General features: G+C 62.9%; 2 protein-coding genes across 4 annotated transcripts in view; one reads left to right on the top strand and one right to left on the bottom strand.

The window, feature by feature from the left end:
• The first annotated feature begins 3,599 nt into the window (after positions 1-3,599).
• SPHK1 (sphingosine kinase 1) lies at positions 3,600-6,860 on the top strand. Of its 2 annotated transcripts, XM_044247371.1 has the most exons (5): positions 3,600-4,616; positions 4,968-5,117; positions 5,201-5,295; positions 5,397-5,512; positions 5,768-6,860. In XM_044247371.1, exons 1-5 carry the CDS (start codon positions 4,307-4,309, stop codon positions 6,555-6,557), a joined length of 1,461 nt encoding a protein of 486 aa, XP_044103306.1. In that variant the 5' UTR covers positions 3,600-4,306; the 3' UTR covers positions 6,558-6,860. The 2 variants fall into 2 exon arrangements, with proteins under 2 accessions (XP_044103306.1, XP_044103308.1); XM_044247373.1 differs by lacking the exon at positions 4,968-5,117.
• An 854-nt stretch (positions 6,861-7,714) lies between these two features.
• UBE2O (ubiquitin conjugating enzyme E2 O) overlaps positions 7,715-14,876 on the bottom strand; it is a 58,320-nt gene continuing 51,158 nt past the window's right edge. For both annotated transcript variants that reach the window (XM_044247369.1, XM_044247370.1), the window contains exons 14-18: positions 13,238-13,934; positions 12,847-12,983; positions 10,204-10,407; positions 10,054-10,111; positions 7,715-9,907 (exon numbers count right to left, since the gene is read on the bottom strand). In XM_044247369.1, coding sequence (XP_044103304.1) covers positions 9,237-9,907; positions 10,054-10,111; positions 10,204-10,407; positions 12,847-12,983; positions 13,238-13,934 — 1,767 coding nt within the window. In that variant the 3' untranslated portion in view covers positions 7,715-9,236. The remainder of the gene's footprint in view (positions 9,908-10,053; positions 10,112-10,203; positions 10,408-12,846; positions 12,984-13,237; positions 13,935-14,876) is intronic.

Below are 14,876 nucleotides of genomic sequence, written 5' to 3'. Positions count from 1 at the left end.
GAGGGGGCTCTGGGAGGCTAAGCTAGAATCAGCAGCTAGAATGGGCAGGCCTGCAGGTGAGGGAGGAAGGCAGAGCCCAGATAAGCCGCAGCAAGGAAACCCAGGAGGACGAGGAGGCCATGCAGAAGGCAGAGCGAAGCGGACCGCATCACACGCCCAGAATCGATGAGCCACAGCAGAAACAGAAACTCCGAACACTCCCTGCGAGCAGCCAAGAATCCTGCGTGACCAGTCTACCCTCCTGGATCGCCACCAGCGGCACACCCCGCCCCCTAGCCTCCCCCCATCCCCCCCACCCCCCCCACCCCCCCGCCCCGCCAGATGCCTGGCAGGGTCATCAGCATCTAGGAAACTCTCAGAATGGAAAGCCTCACCCGGGGCTGTCCGAGAACATGAGTCTGCAGAGCAGTTGGCAGGCCGGTCACCTCCCTTCCCTGCTCTGACAGCCTCCCGGGGAGAAAGGAGTCAAGGTCAAGAGAGGCCTGGAGGCTCTGGAATTCGGCTTGGGAGCTGAAACCTCCGGGGAGGGGGTGGGGTGGGTGGAGACTGCTTCGGGGACCGGTGGGATGGCGGGAATCCTATCCTAATAAAAGCCAGTTACTTGCCATCTGGCGGCCTTGGCTCCAAGTTTCCAGAGAGCTGGTGCCAGGCACTGTCGATTATTGCTTTTTCGCTCTGAAGAAGTAAAGGGGTTCTCAGGTGTGTCTCCCTGGGGAGGGGGCTGTCCCTGGGGAGGAAGGGGGTGGCTGAGAGAGACGGAAAGGTGGGCTTTTCCACCTGTGAGACAGGTATTACCTTCAGACTGAGCTACCCAGTGGCAATCAGGTCCGGTTCAGGCCTGAGGCCAGATCAGCGGTTGACGGACCTGCTGGGCATGGGGGCTGATGCTTAATCAGGACTTGGGGGAGGAAGCCTGGAGACGGCTTCAAGTTGTTTCCTCTTTCTCTGGGAGACCCTGCACAGCCGGACCATTGGGGCAGCTCTGTGGCAAGCCACCTACCGGGTCAAGGGCTACTCAAACATCAGTGAGAAGCTAGGGTGGGCTCAGTCTCCCAGGCGGCGGGGCAGCCCTCCCTGGTCTGCCGGGAACTGGTTGGCAGATTGGGCAAGACCCTTCACCTCCCCAGGGTTTCGGTTCCCCCAACTGTCAAAGGGCCACAAACGTCCTGTTCTTGCCCAGTTCCTTCTCTTGGGCCTCCCATACTGATGCGTGACTTGCTGGAGACAGATACGGTTCTTTAGAGAGAGAGGCTGGAGGTCAGTGCGTGCCTGGAGAGACAGAGCCTGGGAACCAGGAGGCCAATGACAAGAATGAAGGCGGGCAGAGCAGTGACCGTGGAGGTGAGGGGGGCAGGGGAAGAGGCGGAAGGAGCACAGAGGAACCATTGTGCGCACTGGAACCGGGGCCAGAGGGCTTTGCCCTTCACCTCCCTCCCACTGGGCCCCGGAGGCTGGATAAAGACGCCAGCAGGCTGCCCCCCCTCCCCTTGCCCCCAGGCTTTCTGGTCAGTCCCGCCCCCCCGCCGGGCCCTGCGCCTCCAGCGGCTCCAGCCTGGGGCGCTGGGAGAAAGAGAGGGACTCTGGAGCAGGCGAGATTTCTCACCACGCACTCCTGCACGGCCAGGTCTTCCCTTCCCTGTGCCTCAGTTTCCCACCAGACTCCAAGGTTTAAAGCGGCGGCTCTTCGGGCCTGATTGCTCTCCCGAGCGGGGGCAAGGGAGGCTGCCCTGGCCTTCTCCGCAGCTACCTCCCTCCAAGGCTGAGCTCTCGGGGAGCACCGCCCCGCGTCCCGCGTTTTCCAGGCGCCTAATCCAGGCTTCGACCGCAGCCTTCACGGGAAGGAGGAGGAGGGGAGGGTGGGCTGGATCCGGCCCTCGCGCTCCCGCACGGAGCCTCCTCCGCCCGCCGCAGCTCGCGTCCCCGCATCGCGTGACCACGGCACTGCGGCTGCAGCGCTGCAAATCCCCTCCCTGTGCCGGATTCCTGGGGAGTGGGGGCTGGGGGCCCGGAGGTTCCAGACCGCGGCCGCGGCGCTGCGAGAGGGTGATGACGCCCCAGCTCCTTCCCACCTCGTTCTTAGTTTTGCGGAGTTTCTCGACCCTGGAGCGCGTAGCTGAGTCACCTTTCCGGAACGCGCTCGGGACGCTCAGGACCCAGCCTGGGCCGCCCGGGGGCCGCGCCAGACGGGAGCGCGCACCACTGTGACGCGCGCCGAGCCCCGGGGCCCCGCGCCCGCGCGTCCCAATCCCGCGCCGCCCCCCTGGCGGAGGACCTCGGACTCCGCCCCCCAGGTGCGGGGTAACCGCGCTGCACTGCCCGCGTCCCCCGGAAGAGACCCCACGGAGGCGTGCCCCAGTCCTGGCGCCGCGGGAACTGCCTCTTGTGGATTTTCAGGGGTGTTGGGAAGGGCGAGGTGTGTGGGGCTGGTGGCGGCAGGTGTGGGCGCGCGAGCACGCGGCGGTCTGGGCCCGGACCACCCCCGCCCCTGCAGGCGGTTCGGCCTTTTCTCACTTGGGCCCCACCTGGTCAGGTCACCCAGTCGGCTTGGGCAACTCCCTCCTCCGGGTCTCCGCAAACAACCCCCCAGGGACTTAACTCGAGTTGGTCGCGGACACGTTCAGGTCAGACCCTTGCCCGTGACTCTCTCTCTCTCTCTCACACACACACACACACACACACACACACACACACTGACACACGCGTCTCCGTTTGTCTGCGTCGGGGTGAAGACTCCCGGGACGCCTGCCTCCTCCCGCTGAGCCAGTGCAAGCGGCGGGGGCCACTCCCCGGTGGTGTGGCTCTCCGATCCCGCCAGGGACCCTCTACACCTTGTTTACACCTCCAGGCTCCCCTCTGGCGGGTGAGGGGCGCGGGCCTGGGTCGCCCGCTGCGGGGCAGCTTCTCTCGCCCAGGTGAACCTCGATCGTTTCCTCTGGGGAAAAGACCCAACTTTTAAGGTTCTTGACAAGGCCCCCTCCTCCGGACCGCAGTCCCCCGGCGGGTCACCTGCCTTCCCGGGGTAGGGTACGGAGGGGGCGCCTGGCTGCCTCGGGCTCTGTGGCTGCGCTGCGGAGCTGCGGCTCCGCAAAGCCAAAAATAACCCTCCCGGGGAGAACGGGCGCGGCGGGAGAGACGCCGCGGCGCAGAGGAGGGGTACCCAGGCGGGTCCGGGCCTCCGGTTCCGGCGGACTGGGGCTGGGGCGCGCAGCCTCCCGAGGCGGGAGGTCGCGGCGCCCAGTGGCAGCCTGGGGTCCGCCCCCGGCGTGCAGCTTCGACTCTGGGCGCCGCGGCGAGTTCGCCCTCGCGTGCCCGGGACGCTGAGCTCGCGGCGCGCCGCTCGCGGCCGGACCCGGGGCCCCGCGGCGGCGTCGCCCCCTCCTCGCGGGTCGCCCAGTCCGAGCGGCGGGCGCGCGTGGCCGCGTCCCGGGACCCCGCCGAGCGTCTGCGCGTGGCCGAGCCGCGGGCGCTGAGCGTGCGGGAGGCGGCGCGGTGATGCCGGGGGCGGGCGGGCCCAGGCCGCGCCAGGCGCCGGTTCCACCCTCGCGAGCGCGGGGAGCGCGGGGTGTGGCCAGGCCGGGGCCGAGGCACAGCGCCCTCCCCGCACCGCGGCGCCTGGCGGCGAAGTTGAGCTCAAAGTTTGAGGCCAGAGGCGGAGAGGCCGCGCAGCCAGCATCAGTCCGGCGCCCCGGCCGTCGCTCAGACGTGGGGCCGAGCGCGGGGCGAGCCGAGTTCCGCCCTAGGCCGCTGTAGGAACGGAGGTGCCGCCTCCCCGGCAAACCGGACCGACTGGGTAGGGCCGCCCGCCCTGCCTTCTCGCCGCTCGTGGCTCCTGGGCGCCCACTCGGCGCTCCGCTGAGGGAGGCGGCGACCGGCGGCGGGGCTCGGGCGCAGGACCCGCGCGACCCCGACGCTGCTCCCACGAGCGAAGGGCGCGTCCCGGCGGCGCTGCCGGGCTTTGGGACCGCCGCCGCTCTGGAGCTCGGGGTGGTGGCCCCAGCCACCCGGCCGGCTCCGGGCGGCGATCGCTTAGCGCCGAACTTTGTGCCCCGCGATGTCCGCTCCAGTTCTGGCATTTTTACGCCACTGGACCCCCCTCCCCCTGGCAGTCCCGGGCCGGGTGAGGAGCTGGTGCGACCGAGAGAGCCACGGGGTTCTGACTCATCGTCGGGCCGGAACCCGACGCCCCTGAGAGGAGAGCCCCCAGGAAGAGACCTCTCGGCCCTGCGGGTGGGGGCTCAGTTCTAGGACGGGAGCGCCCTTGGTGGCACCAGACCTCGGCTCTCGGGACCCCTCGGAGGACTAGGCGATGCCGGAGCGCGCGGCTCCCCGAGCGTGGTCCGAGGATCTAGCTGGGCGCTCCCCAGCTCAGGGGGCTGCTCCGGACTCCGCCAGCGCCGTCTCCTCTCCCTCAGATCCCGCAGCCGCAGGGGATGACGCGGATGCGTCCACGGCCCCGGCTCCGGGCGGGGAGGGCGAGCCCCTCAGCCGGCATCGCGACGCGCGCCTGGGCAGCACCGATAAGGAGCTGAAAGCAGGAGCCGCCGCCACGGGCAGCTCCCCGACAGCGCCGGGGCCGCCCTGGCAGCGGGAGCCGCGGGTCGAGGTTATGAATCCAGGTTTGTGGGGTTCCGGTGGGGAAGGTCTGGGTGGTGGTGGTGGGGTCCCCTTCCTCCCTTGCCAGGAAGAATGGCCGGAGTCAGCTGGGCAAAAGAGGGGCTGGGACAGTAGAAACACTTTTTCCCTAGGAGGCCAGAAGGGGGCCCGGCCCCAGCCAGGGATTGGGGCGTCAAGGGCACGGTGCTCCTCCCCGGAGCTCCCCACTGGAGGCCGCAGCCTCCTGCCAGGCTTGGTTGGCTCGCTTACCGGGGGATTTCAGGCCCCACGTTTCCACCCCGGTACCCCCGTTGTGATCCGCGGCCCCCTAGCGGCCGTTTGGGGACGTGGCCTTTTGGGGCTTGTTTTTCCAGCGTGCGGCGCCTGGAGCCTGCCCCGGCCCTGCCGCGTGCTGGTCCTGTTAAACCCGCGCGGGGGCAAGGGCAAGGCGCTCCAGCTCTTCCGCAGTCACGTGCAGCCCCTACTGGCTCGGGCCGATGTCTCCTTCACGCTGATGCTCACTGGTGAGTGCCTCCCCGAGGGGTAGCGGGGAGCATCCCCTGCCAGGGCCCCTCAGATGCCCCGTGGCCACCCTCTGTCTCCGCAGAGCATCGGAACCACGCCCGGGAGCTGGTGCGGGTTGAGGAGCTGGGGCGCTGGGATGCGCTGGTGGTCATGTCTGGGGACGGGCTGATGCATGAGGTGAGGCCCCCCCCCCCCCCCGGTTGGGGCTGGGTGTGTGGGGGGGCGTGCTACCTAGGCTGGCCCCCTGCCCCTCACACCCCCTCCCCATGTTCCAACAGGTGGTGAACGGGCTCATGGAGCGGCCGGACTGGGAGACCGCCATCTGCAAGCCCCTGTGTAGCCTCCCTGCTGGCTCCGGCAATGCCCTGGCGGCTTCTCTGAACCATTATGCGGGGTGAGAGCCCAGGGTCAGAGTGGGCCTCGGTTTCCCCTCAGAGCCACTCTCCTGCCAGGTTTTCTAAGTCACCGGGTACTGGCGTACCCTTCACCGTCGGTTCTGGGGTCCTCTCCGGGTGACTCCAGCTGGCTGCCTCCACCTTCTCCATCTAGGGACCCAGTGTTCCTCTGCACGCCTCAAGTCCCCAGGCAGAGGAAGGGGAGGACGGGTGAGGCCTCCTGCCCGGCTCCCTCTGACCTCTCTCCCCTGCAGCTATGAACAGGTGACAAATGAGGACCTCTTGACCAACTGCACGCTGCTGCTGTGCCGCCGGCTGCTGGCGCCCATGAACCTGCTGTCACTGCAGACGGCCTCGGGGCTTCGGCTCTTCTCTGTGCTGAGCCTGGCGTGGGGCTTCATCGCCGACGTGGATCTGGAGAGCGAGAGGTTTCGGCGTCTAGGGGAGATGCGCTTCACTCTGGGCACCTTCCTGCGCCTGGCGGCCCTGCGTGTCTACAAGGGCACGCTAGCCTACCTCCCCGTGGAACGGGTGGTCTCCCAGGGGCCCACCCCCGCTGTTGTGGCGCGGCAGAACCGGCAGGGTCCCATGGACGCCCACCTCGTACCCCTGCATGAACCAGTGCCCCCACACTGGACTGTGGTCCCGGAGCAGGACTTCGTGCTGGTGCTGGCGCTGCTGCACACCCACCTGAGCAGCGAGATGTTCGCAGCCCCCATGGGCCGGTGTCCGGCAGGCACCATGCACCTGTTCTACGTGCGGGCCGGCGTGTCTCGGGCCATGCTGCTGCGCCTCTTCCTGGCTATGGAGAAGGGGAAGCACATGGACTACGACTGTCCCTACTTGGTGTACGTGCCTGTGGTTGCCTTCCGCCTGGAGCCCAAGGACGGGAAGGGTGTGTTTGCCGTGGATGGCGAGTTGATGATCAGCGAGGCGGTGCAAGGCCAGGTGCACCCAGACTACATCTGGATGGTCAGTGGCTGCGTGGAGCCCCAACCCAGGCAGAAGCCACGGCAGGGAGCCCCTCAAAGAGAACACTTATGACTGTGGGCCTCGCCGTGCCTTAGCCTCCTGGTCAACTTGGAGCTCAGAGCGCTCCACCTTTTCCCAGGCCTGGAGGGCCTGTCCACAGCTCGTGTGGTGGGAAGGAGGACCCCTGAAGACGGTGCGAAGGTGGAGGCTGTGCTTTGGAAGGACAGGCTCTGCCTACCAAGGGCCAGAATGAGGCTCTGGGCCAGAAGCCTGGCTGGCTGGCCGGCCCTCCCTGCCTGTGGAAGCCACTCCCATTTTGTTTCAGGGAGCCCAACCCCATGAATCAGATCCAAATAAAGTGACATTCCCAGCGTACTGGTCTTATCCTAGGCGTTGGGGAGGTAGTGGGGTCTCACTCCTGCCAGGGTTCTACAACTTCCCATTAGCAACGCCCAGTGGTGGGCACTGGACTTGGGCTGCCTCCGTTTGTTGTCGTTGTCATCTGTTTTAGCAGGGATTGGGGTCCTGCCCCAATGATTAAACCACCTGTGGCCTGGGAGAAACTGGGGGACTCAGCCAACGGCCTACCCTATGTGGAAGACAAACTCGGAGCCAGGATGTCTTACCTAGGGCCGCACAGCCAGCTGGCCTCAGTGAAGGGGGAAAAGGTCTGATTTCAGGGGCATTAGGGAAATGAGCAACAAAACCACAATGGAGGCAGTTGTTCCCTCCTGAAAGGAGTCTGTTGTCCCTCCAGTGAGGGCTCTAGGGTTCCCGCAGCCTCCTCTACCCGACCCTGCCAGGTCCTTGGTGGTGGTGGTGTTGGGGGGTGGAAGTTAAAAGGAGAAAGCAGGGAGGGGCCGATACCAGGTCCCCAAACTGGAAACCATTTTGGCTTAAAGGCTAGGCCAGGTGCTTGGATGCGGGCTCCCCCAGAGCCTAGAAGGCCCCGGGGACCACAGCCTCTGCTGGCAGATAATGCTGGAAACCAGTGCTGGAAAGATGGAACACAGGCCGTCCCCACAGACAAGAGCGCTGACCCAGTGAACGAGACCCCGTTCTCCCAAGCCCCGGGACACCCACGACTGCCAAGGCGGACGGCGCATGCGCAGACCGGGCAGCTAGAAGGTGTTGGTGGCGTGAACCTTCTCGGCCACGGGTCTTGCCACGCCCTGGGGAGGGATGTATGGGGTGCCCCAGAGGGGAAGAAAGGCGACGGAACCCAGAAGAATGGCAGAGGCAGGTTTAATGGTGCCACCTAGTCTTTTTTTGTACATTGTAATGAGCCAAACAAAAAAAAAAAAATGCAAGTAAAAAAAAAAAAGTTTAATCACACAGCACTTTATACAGACATCTTAAGCAGTAGGCATTCACATCTCCACGTGAACAACGCACCGGGAAGCACAGCCCCACCCGTCACTCTGGATGTTTCTCAAACAAGATACTGACTCGGGGCTCCAAATGCCGCGGCCCGTGGCGCGGCTCCGTCCTCACGCGCCGGGCGGTTAGGGCACAGCGCGGACGCGGAGCCAGCTTAAGGCGGACAAGACGCATCATGCTTTGGCTTCTTTTTTTTTTTTGTCTTTTTTTTCTAATAAGAGTTAATATCTTTGCTTTTGAGATTTTCTTTCAACCTTAAATATTACATACATACACCAAAAATTACATAGCTGCGATGTGCTCAACAGCAACCTCTTAACCTGGAGCTTCACATTATCAAAAGCTTAGAAAACCTGTAAACCTCTGGGCCTGTCTGCGAGGGCGGAGAACCCCTGCTGGCCGCCCCCCTCCCCTCAGATCGAGCCTGCAGTTTGTAAGCGACCAGAGGCCGCATGGGGCTCGCTCCTTCCTTCCATGTTCAGTGAGCTATGGCCGCCTCCCAGGGTTAGCATTTGACAGTGGGGGGGCCAGAGTGTGCGGAAGAGGCCCCGCACTGGCCCCGGCCTCGTCTGCGCTGCTCCTCTGCCTTCTGGGGCCCTGGGGTGCAGCGGAGGCCGGAATGCCAGAGCAAGGCACCTACCGCGGTTTTTCCAGCAGCTCCCCAGTCCTCATTCCGTGTCACATGTGAGGGGCGCCGCCTTTCCTGGGTATCCCCCTGAACCCAGCCTGGTCCCAACCTCTCTTAGAGAGCAAGTTCAACAGGCCTGAGAGTTATCCTGGGGTCTAAATGGTCCAGAGCAGAGCCAGGAGTCGGTGACAGCAGCTACAGCTCCCCAGCTGGGGGGACAAGGGAGGGCCGGTGGCGGTGACAGCAGGGGGCCTGGGAACAGGGAAGCTACGGGGGCACGGGAGAGGTTGACAGGGGCGGAGTGGGGGGGACTTCTGGCGCAACCCACACTTCATGCAAGGCACGGCCACTCGTCCTGCTGCTGGGCTATGCGACACGTGGACCCCCACGGAGCCCTCGTGTCAGGCCCTAGGAAGACCCCACCTCCGACCCGAGAAGGGGGTGGCAAGGGAGCTAGTGCCGGGACCCTCTGCCTGGGTGGCAAGTGGAAAGTCAGCAACAGGTTTCAGATCCTCTTTGCCACTGGGGGCCGGCCTGTTGAAAGATTGCTTCGGGAAAGAAACGGCAGCATCTCAAGAAACTTCTTGCACTTCAGCGTCAAACTCACCTTGGGGAGAGGGCAACGAGGGGCTTCTGCATTGGGGACAAAGGAAAAATTGGGAAGACGGGCGATTCCAGGGGAGGGAGTGAGCAGGCAGCAGCTGACCTCTCCCCACGAGACGTTCCTTGCTCGAGGCGGGCGGCTACTTGTCCTCTGTGCTCTCAGGCATGCCCGCCTCTAGCAGAGCGGCCCGGAACTGCGTCAGGACACCCCGGATGCTCTTGATGAAACCCTTGGAAAGCGGGAAGAGCGGGAAGCCGATGTCGGGGTAGCCGCTCTTCTCGGGCAAGAAGCTCCGGTAGCTCTTTCTCCGCTTCTTTGGTTTGACGCTGGGTGGCACCGGGGCGTCAGGCGCTGCCTCCGAAGTCTGGTCTGTGCGGTCCCTGCTAGCTGAGGCCAGGCCCTGGGCGCCGCCCTCCGAGTCTGAGCCCTGGGAGGCCTCTCCGGGGCCCAGCCCTCCATCCTCAGGTTCTTCTCGGCCGTAGTCAGAGAGCTCGGCCACGGCCGGCGGCTCTGGGGAGCTGCTGTCCTTGGGGATTCCATTGGGCAGCGCCTGGGCCCTCTCCAGCAGGGCGTGGGTCTCCAGCCAGGACTCGATGCGGTTCACCAGCCGCCAGCCACCAGTGCGGAAGTGCTGCCGGATCTCCTGCTCGAACACCTCCGGGGGCCGCCGCACCAGCTGGGTCATGGACTGCACCACGCGGATGAGCGCCATTTCGTTGTAGCAACGACTGTTCTCGTACCCCTCCTGCAGGCCCCGGTCGCTGTCGAAGCCCGCTTCATTGTAGTAGGGTTCATTCACCAGGATCAGACCTGTGGGGGTGGGGAGCCCATAAGAGCTGGCCTGGGGATCCCCCGAGGGCGGCCAGAGCAACAGGCGGAGGTGGAGGACATAAAGGCCAGAGTCACTGGACCCTCTAGCAGTTTCCCCACTGCCGCTCCCATCCTGCGCACTGTACCTTGGATGGAGATGAGCACCTGGAGAAGACTGGACTTGCTTGTCCACCTCTCTGTCCCCTGAAACACACACACAGCATGATCACCTCTGCCCCAGACACCCACCCCCGACCCGCTGTCCTTCCACCCTGGCTGGCTGGCGCCGGACTCACCTTTCCGATCCAGGTGCCCAGGAGGCTGACGCACACCTTCCCGTTGTCATACAGGTTGGGGTTCAGGCGGCCACTGCACTGGGAGAGGTAGCAGAAGTGGGGGGGCACGGCTGGGTAGATGTTGGGGAGCTGGATGTCGAACAAGTAGAGGCCATCCTCGTAGGGGGTGCGAGTGGGACCCTTGATTAGGGCCGAGAAGAGGTCCTATAGGGAGGGAAGGCTGAGGTCGGTGGGCGCTTCTGCACATGGTGCCTGCTTGGATCGGGGGGTAGGGGTGTGTGCATGGTGGGGAGAACAGCACCCAGGGACTCCAGACACCACCAGCTACGGAGAAGCTAAAGGGAAACACCCCCGTGTGGGCCTACGCAGCATCTTTCCACTCTGCGGTATTAATGGAATTATCCCAACTTGTTTTTACTTCGCCAGGTGTTTTTCATCGTAAGTCATTACTTTCAATCTGACTCCTTAAAACACCTGCCCTGAGCCCCGCCCCCACCCAGGCCAGCAACAATTACAACTAGTTAGAAGATGAAAGAACATTCCAGGGTGGCAAGGCTTCACTTGCTTTTAGGGAACCAGAGGGGCAAGGGGATCTGGAACTCCTGTGGCAATGCTGGCAGACCACCAAAGAAACTCAGGTCATTCAGTCATCGGGGAGACTCCCCACAGATGTTCGAGATCTGTGTCAAGTGTGGGGGGGGCGCCAACTGCAAGCAGTGAGCCATGTGACACTGTAGGACGTACAGACAGCGAAGGCGGAGGACCGACTGGAAGGACAGAATCCTCTCTGCATGGTTTTTTTTTTTTTAAATTTTTTTTTTTTAAGATTTTTATTTATTTATTTGACAGAGAGAGATCACAAGTAGGCAGAGAGGCAGGCAGAGAGAGAGAGAGAGAGAGGAGGAAGCAGGCTCCCTGCTGAGCAGAGAGCCCGATGCGGGACTCGATCCCAGGGCCCTGAGATCATGACCTGAGCCGAAGGCAGCGAGCGGCTTAATCCACTGAGCCACCCAGGTGCCCTCTCTGCATGTTTTTATCGGTGTCACCCTGCGGGCCTCTAGATAATGCACTACTTCCCTGTCCCTCCGAGTGAGACTTGGAAAAAATGCCATTCCCTTCTCTCGGCAGAGTTAAGACAGGCTGGAATTTTCAAAAGTTTTACTAAAACTCAAGAAAAAGCGAAAGTGTCATTAAGAACCCTGAGTAGCCAGGGTGGGGGTGTGGGGGGATGGGGGGATGGGGTGCCTGGGTGCCCGGCATTCAGGAGGGCCCGTGATGGTGAGCACCGGGTTACATACAACTGATGAGTCACTGACCTCCGCCTCTGAAACTCATAGCGTAGCCTATGTTAACGGAATTTATTCATTTATTCATTTACTTACTTATTTTTTTAAAGACTGTATTTATTTATTTGACAGACAGAGATCACAAGTATGCAGAGAGGCGGGCAGAGAAAGGAGGAAGCAGCCTCCCCGTCGAGCAGAGAGCCCGATGTGGGGCTCGATCCCAGGACCCCGGGATCATGACCTAAGCCAAAGGCAGAAGCTTCACTCCACTGAGCCACCCAGGCATCGTTAACTGAATTTAAATAAAATCAAGGGGGCGCCTGGGTGGCTCAGTCATTAAACGTCTGCCTTCGGCTCAGGTCATGATCCCAGGTCCTGGGATCGAGCCCCACGTTGGGCTCCCTGCTCGGCGAGAAACCTGCTTCTTCCTCTCCCACTCACCCTGCTTGTGTTCCCTCTCTCACTGTCAAATAAAAAAAAAAAAAAACCTAAAATGAAGAGAAAAAAGAAAAAAGACCCTGAGCAGTCCCACCCTGGGGCCTCCAGCCTGCTGCAGGCAGGGCCAAGCAGCGCCTCTCTTCCATTCTGTGGCCCCTCTGACCAGGGCTGGGCGGCAGCTGGGGCCGGGGTCAGACTCAAGTTCAGTGTCTTGCACAACGCGCAGCGCCCAGCAGGGGCCCGGTGCAGGTGTTGAATGAATGAGGAGACGGGCCGGGCTTGCCTGTGCCTGGGCCGCAGAGAGAGGAGTGGAGAAGGCAGTGGGACATGGCCACGTTGGGGAGGACTAGCCTGTAGCCAAAAGAGAAGGAACCAGGTCACGAGGCACCCACATCAATAGGGCTCAAAAACGAGCCCACTGAGCAAGAAAAGCAAACTGCAGACGATGTGGACAGTGCTGGACCGCTCACGTGAGGTAAGTCACAAAACGATGCTTCTGGTGACACAGGACAGCGTGAACATATATAAGGTCTTCTGCAGGGAGACCCACAAACTCCTGAAGTCATGACACTGAGGGGCTGGGTGAGGACTGGTCAAAGGCAACGTTAGCTTTTTCTGTGATGTTCTAGTATTTCAAAAGAATGGTACTCAGGTAATAACTGTGTACTTTAAAACTAACTTTTAGAAGGAGGGGGAAAAGAACACACCGTGTGGTCTAGACACGGGCCGGGGAGTCCTGCCCCCGGCCCTCGCCCCAGCTGAGCCGGGCTCCCAGCCCTGTAAGGAAGGGGTGTGGGCGGCCTCTCGGGCTGCGCAGTCCCGGGGCTCCAGGTGCCCAGAGCCGGCCGCCTCCGCGGCACCAAGCGCCCGCGCCAGCAGCCCGCACCCGCCTGCACCGAGCCCACTCCAGGCTACTTGCCATTCTATCCTCAAAGGTCTTGACCATGATGCCGTCAGGCAGCGAGGTCGCCAGCAGGGCCATCTCCTTCCGTACCGTGCTGAAGAACTTCTTGGCTTCCGGAGGCTGGAACTCAATTTTCTTAAAAGAGTGATTTGCTAGAAGGGGAACAAAGAGGGGTCAGTCCGTCATGGCAAGCCCTGAGCGCTCTAGCTGGCTGCCGCCCTTGGGACGCGTGGGCCCGGAGGGAGCAGCCGCTGGGGGCGCTCCCCGGACAGGCGAGTGTAAGCCCACAGGCTGCGCACCCACTAGCCTGGCATCCGCACCAGTGGCCGCACCAGGGAAATGGCTTCCTCCCCTCAGGCGGCAGCTGGGAGCAGGGAGGGGACCGGCGCAGAGAAGGTGAACTCACAGGGCGCGAACTCCAGCACTGAGAACACCTCGCCCTTAGCGCTGGTGAAGGTGACACCAGGCTTGCCGCCACACTGCTGGCACAGCACCGGGGTCTCGCTGGGCCACTCGGCCTTCACAGGTGACTGCCCTTCGGGTTTGTCCTCCTTGCGCTCTGTGTCCGGCATTGCCTCCATCTTCTCCTCCTCCGCAATGGCCACATTGTCCAGCGTCTTCTTGAGATTTTCCTGCAGTTTCTTGATGTCATCTAGAAACTTCTTCTCCCGAGTGGGTTTCTCAGGCTCCACTGTGGGGGAGGTGGGGGAGCCCGTCAGAAGCTGCTCCACGGTCATGTTCTTGAGGCTCTCCAGGATCTTGATGGCCTCTTTCAACTCCCGGAAGCTCTTTGGGGGCCCGTCCTTGCCAGCCTTCTCCATCAGCCCCGCCACGGGGGCAGCCATGGCCACAGCCCCCTGAATGGCGGCTGTGGCAGCCTCTTCGCTGATCACCACCCCCTTGTCCTCCTCGGGGGCTGCCGGCTGCTCAGTGGGTGGGATGGGGGGCTCCTCGATCTTGGGGTGCTCGTCCTCCACCAGCCCGTTGTCAGTCTCCCAGCTGTCGCTGTCATCCTCCCACTCATCCGACGACGCCCCGCTGCTGCTGCCTTCCACCGAGTCATAGTCTGACTCCTCGATCTCAGACTCGATGTTGTACAAGTGCTGGGGGCAGAGGGGGCGCAGGCAGCTCAGAGAGGCTCTGCCGGGCTCTAGGGCAGACCCCGACCCGCAGAGCTGGTGGTGCCGGGCTGCACTGAGGCCTCAGTGGGCCCCCTCCAGCCTTTCCCTGCTTCCTGCTCTGGACTCTGCTGTTGGGCCTCTCCGTGTCCCTGGGTCTCTGGGAGGGGCCTCTGCCTGCCCTACACCCGCCCGCAGGGCTTGAAGCCCCAGCCCGCAGCCAAGGGCTGTTCTGGGCTCCTCTGCCCCTGTGTATACTGGCCACCATTAGCCCTCAGTGGCAAATCCAACCCCACCCCCAGAGGGTTCGGGGCAGCCCCCTCTGTGGCTACTAACATGCACTAGCAGTGGGAGGTTCAGCAGAGCTGGACTGTGTCACATCCTGTTCCGTGTTCCTGGAACAGCTGCCCAGACCAAGGGGTGAGCCACTCCCTCCCGTACCCCATAAAGGGGCCAGGAGAGGGGGGCTGGGAAGGGAGGATCAGCTCAAAGAGGCAAAGAAACAGTAAAGAGACCAGTTGAGCTGGGACTGGGATGCCACCTCTGTTCCGTTCTCTTTCTGATCTGAGGAAGTTTTCCTAGAAATGTTGGTGGGAAAGGCTCTGTCCTAGAGCAAGCAAGCTGTACTTCTTAGCATGGGGAGAGGGGGACGCAGCAAATGCAGAAGGTTTGTGACAATCTGCACACACCCGGCAACCTGGGGAGCCCTCCAGGTGGGGCAAGACTCGGGCCAGCTGTGGGCGGCCCCCCTGCTCTCCTGCCTCCCGCCCCCACCCCAGCATGCGGCATGTGATGCCCCCTTCTTCTGAGGCTCTCCCTGAGACCCAGACACCCAAAAGAAGAGACCCTCACCGGGAAGATCTGTGAGACTGTCCTCCTGTTCCTTGAGAAGGGACAGAGGACAGGCCAGGACTCCCAGCCCAGCTG

This window comes from Neovison vison, chromosome 5 (genome assembly GCF_020171115.1).
Source record: "Neovison vison isolate M4711 chromosome 5, ASM_NN_V1, whole genome shotgun sequence".
NCBI lineage: Eukaryota > Metazoa > Chordata > Mammalia > Carnivora > Mustelidae > Neogale > Neogale vison.
Note: the sequence above shows the minus strand (reverse complement) of the source record. Positions and strands in the feature narration are given on the sequence as shown.

Excerpts from the sequence above, each read along its gene's own strand:
- SPHK1 (XM_044247371.1), top strand. The coding sequence starts at position 4,307 with ATGCCGGAGCGCGCGGCTCCCCGAGCGTGGTCCGAGGATCTAGCTGGG. Across the intron at positions 5,296-5,396 it reads GGGACGGGCTGATGCATGAG|GTGGTGAACGGGCTCATGGA; the intron begins GTGAGGCCCCCC and ends ATGTTCCAACAG. Across the intron at positions 5,513-5,767 it reads TCTCTGAACCATTATGCGGG|CTATGAACAGGTGACAAATG; the intron begins GTGAGAGCCCAG and ends TCTCCCCTGCAG.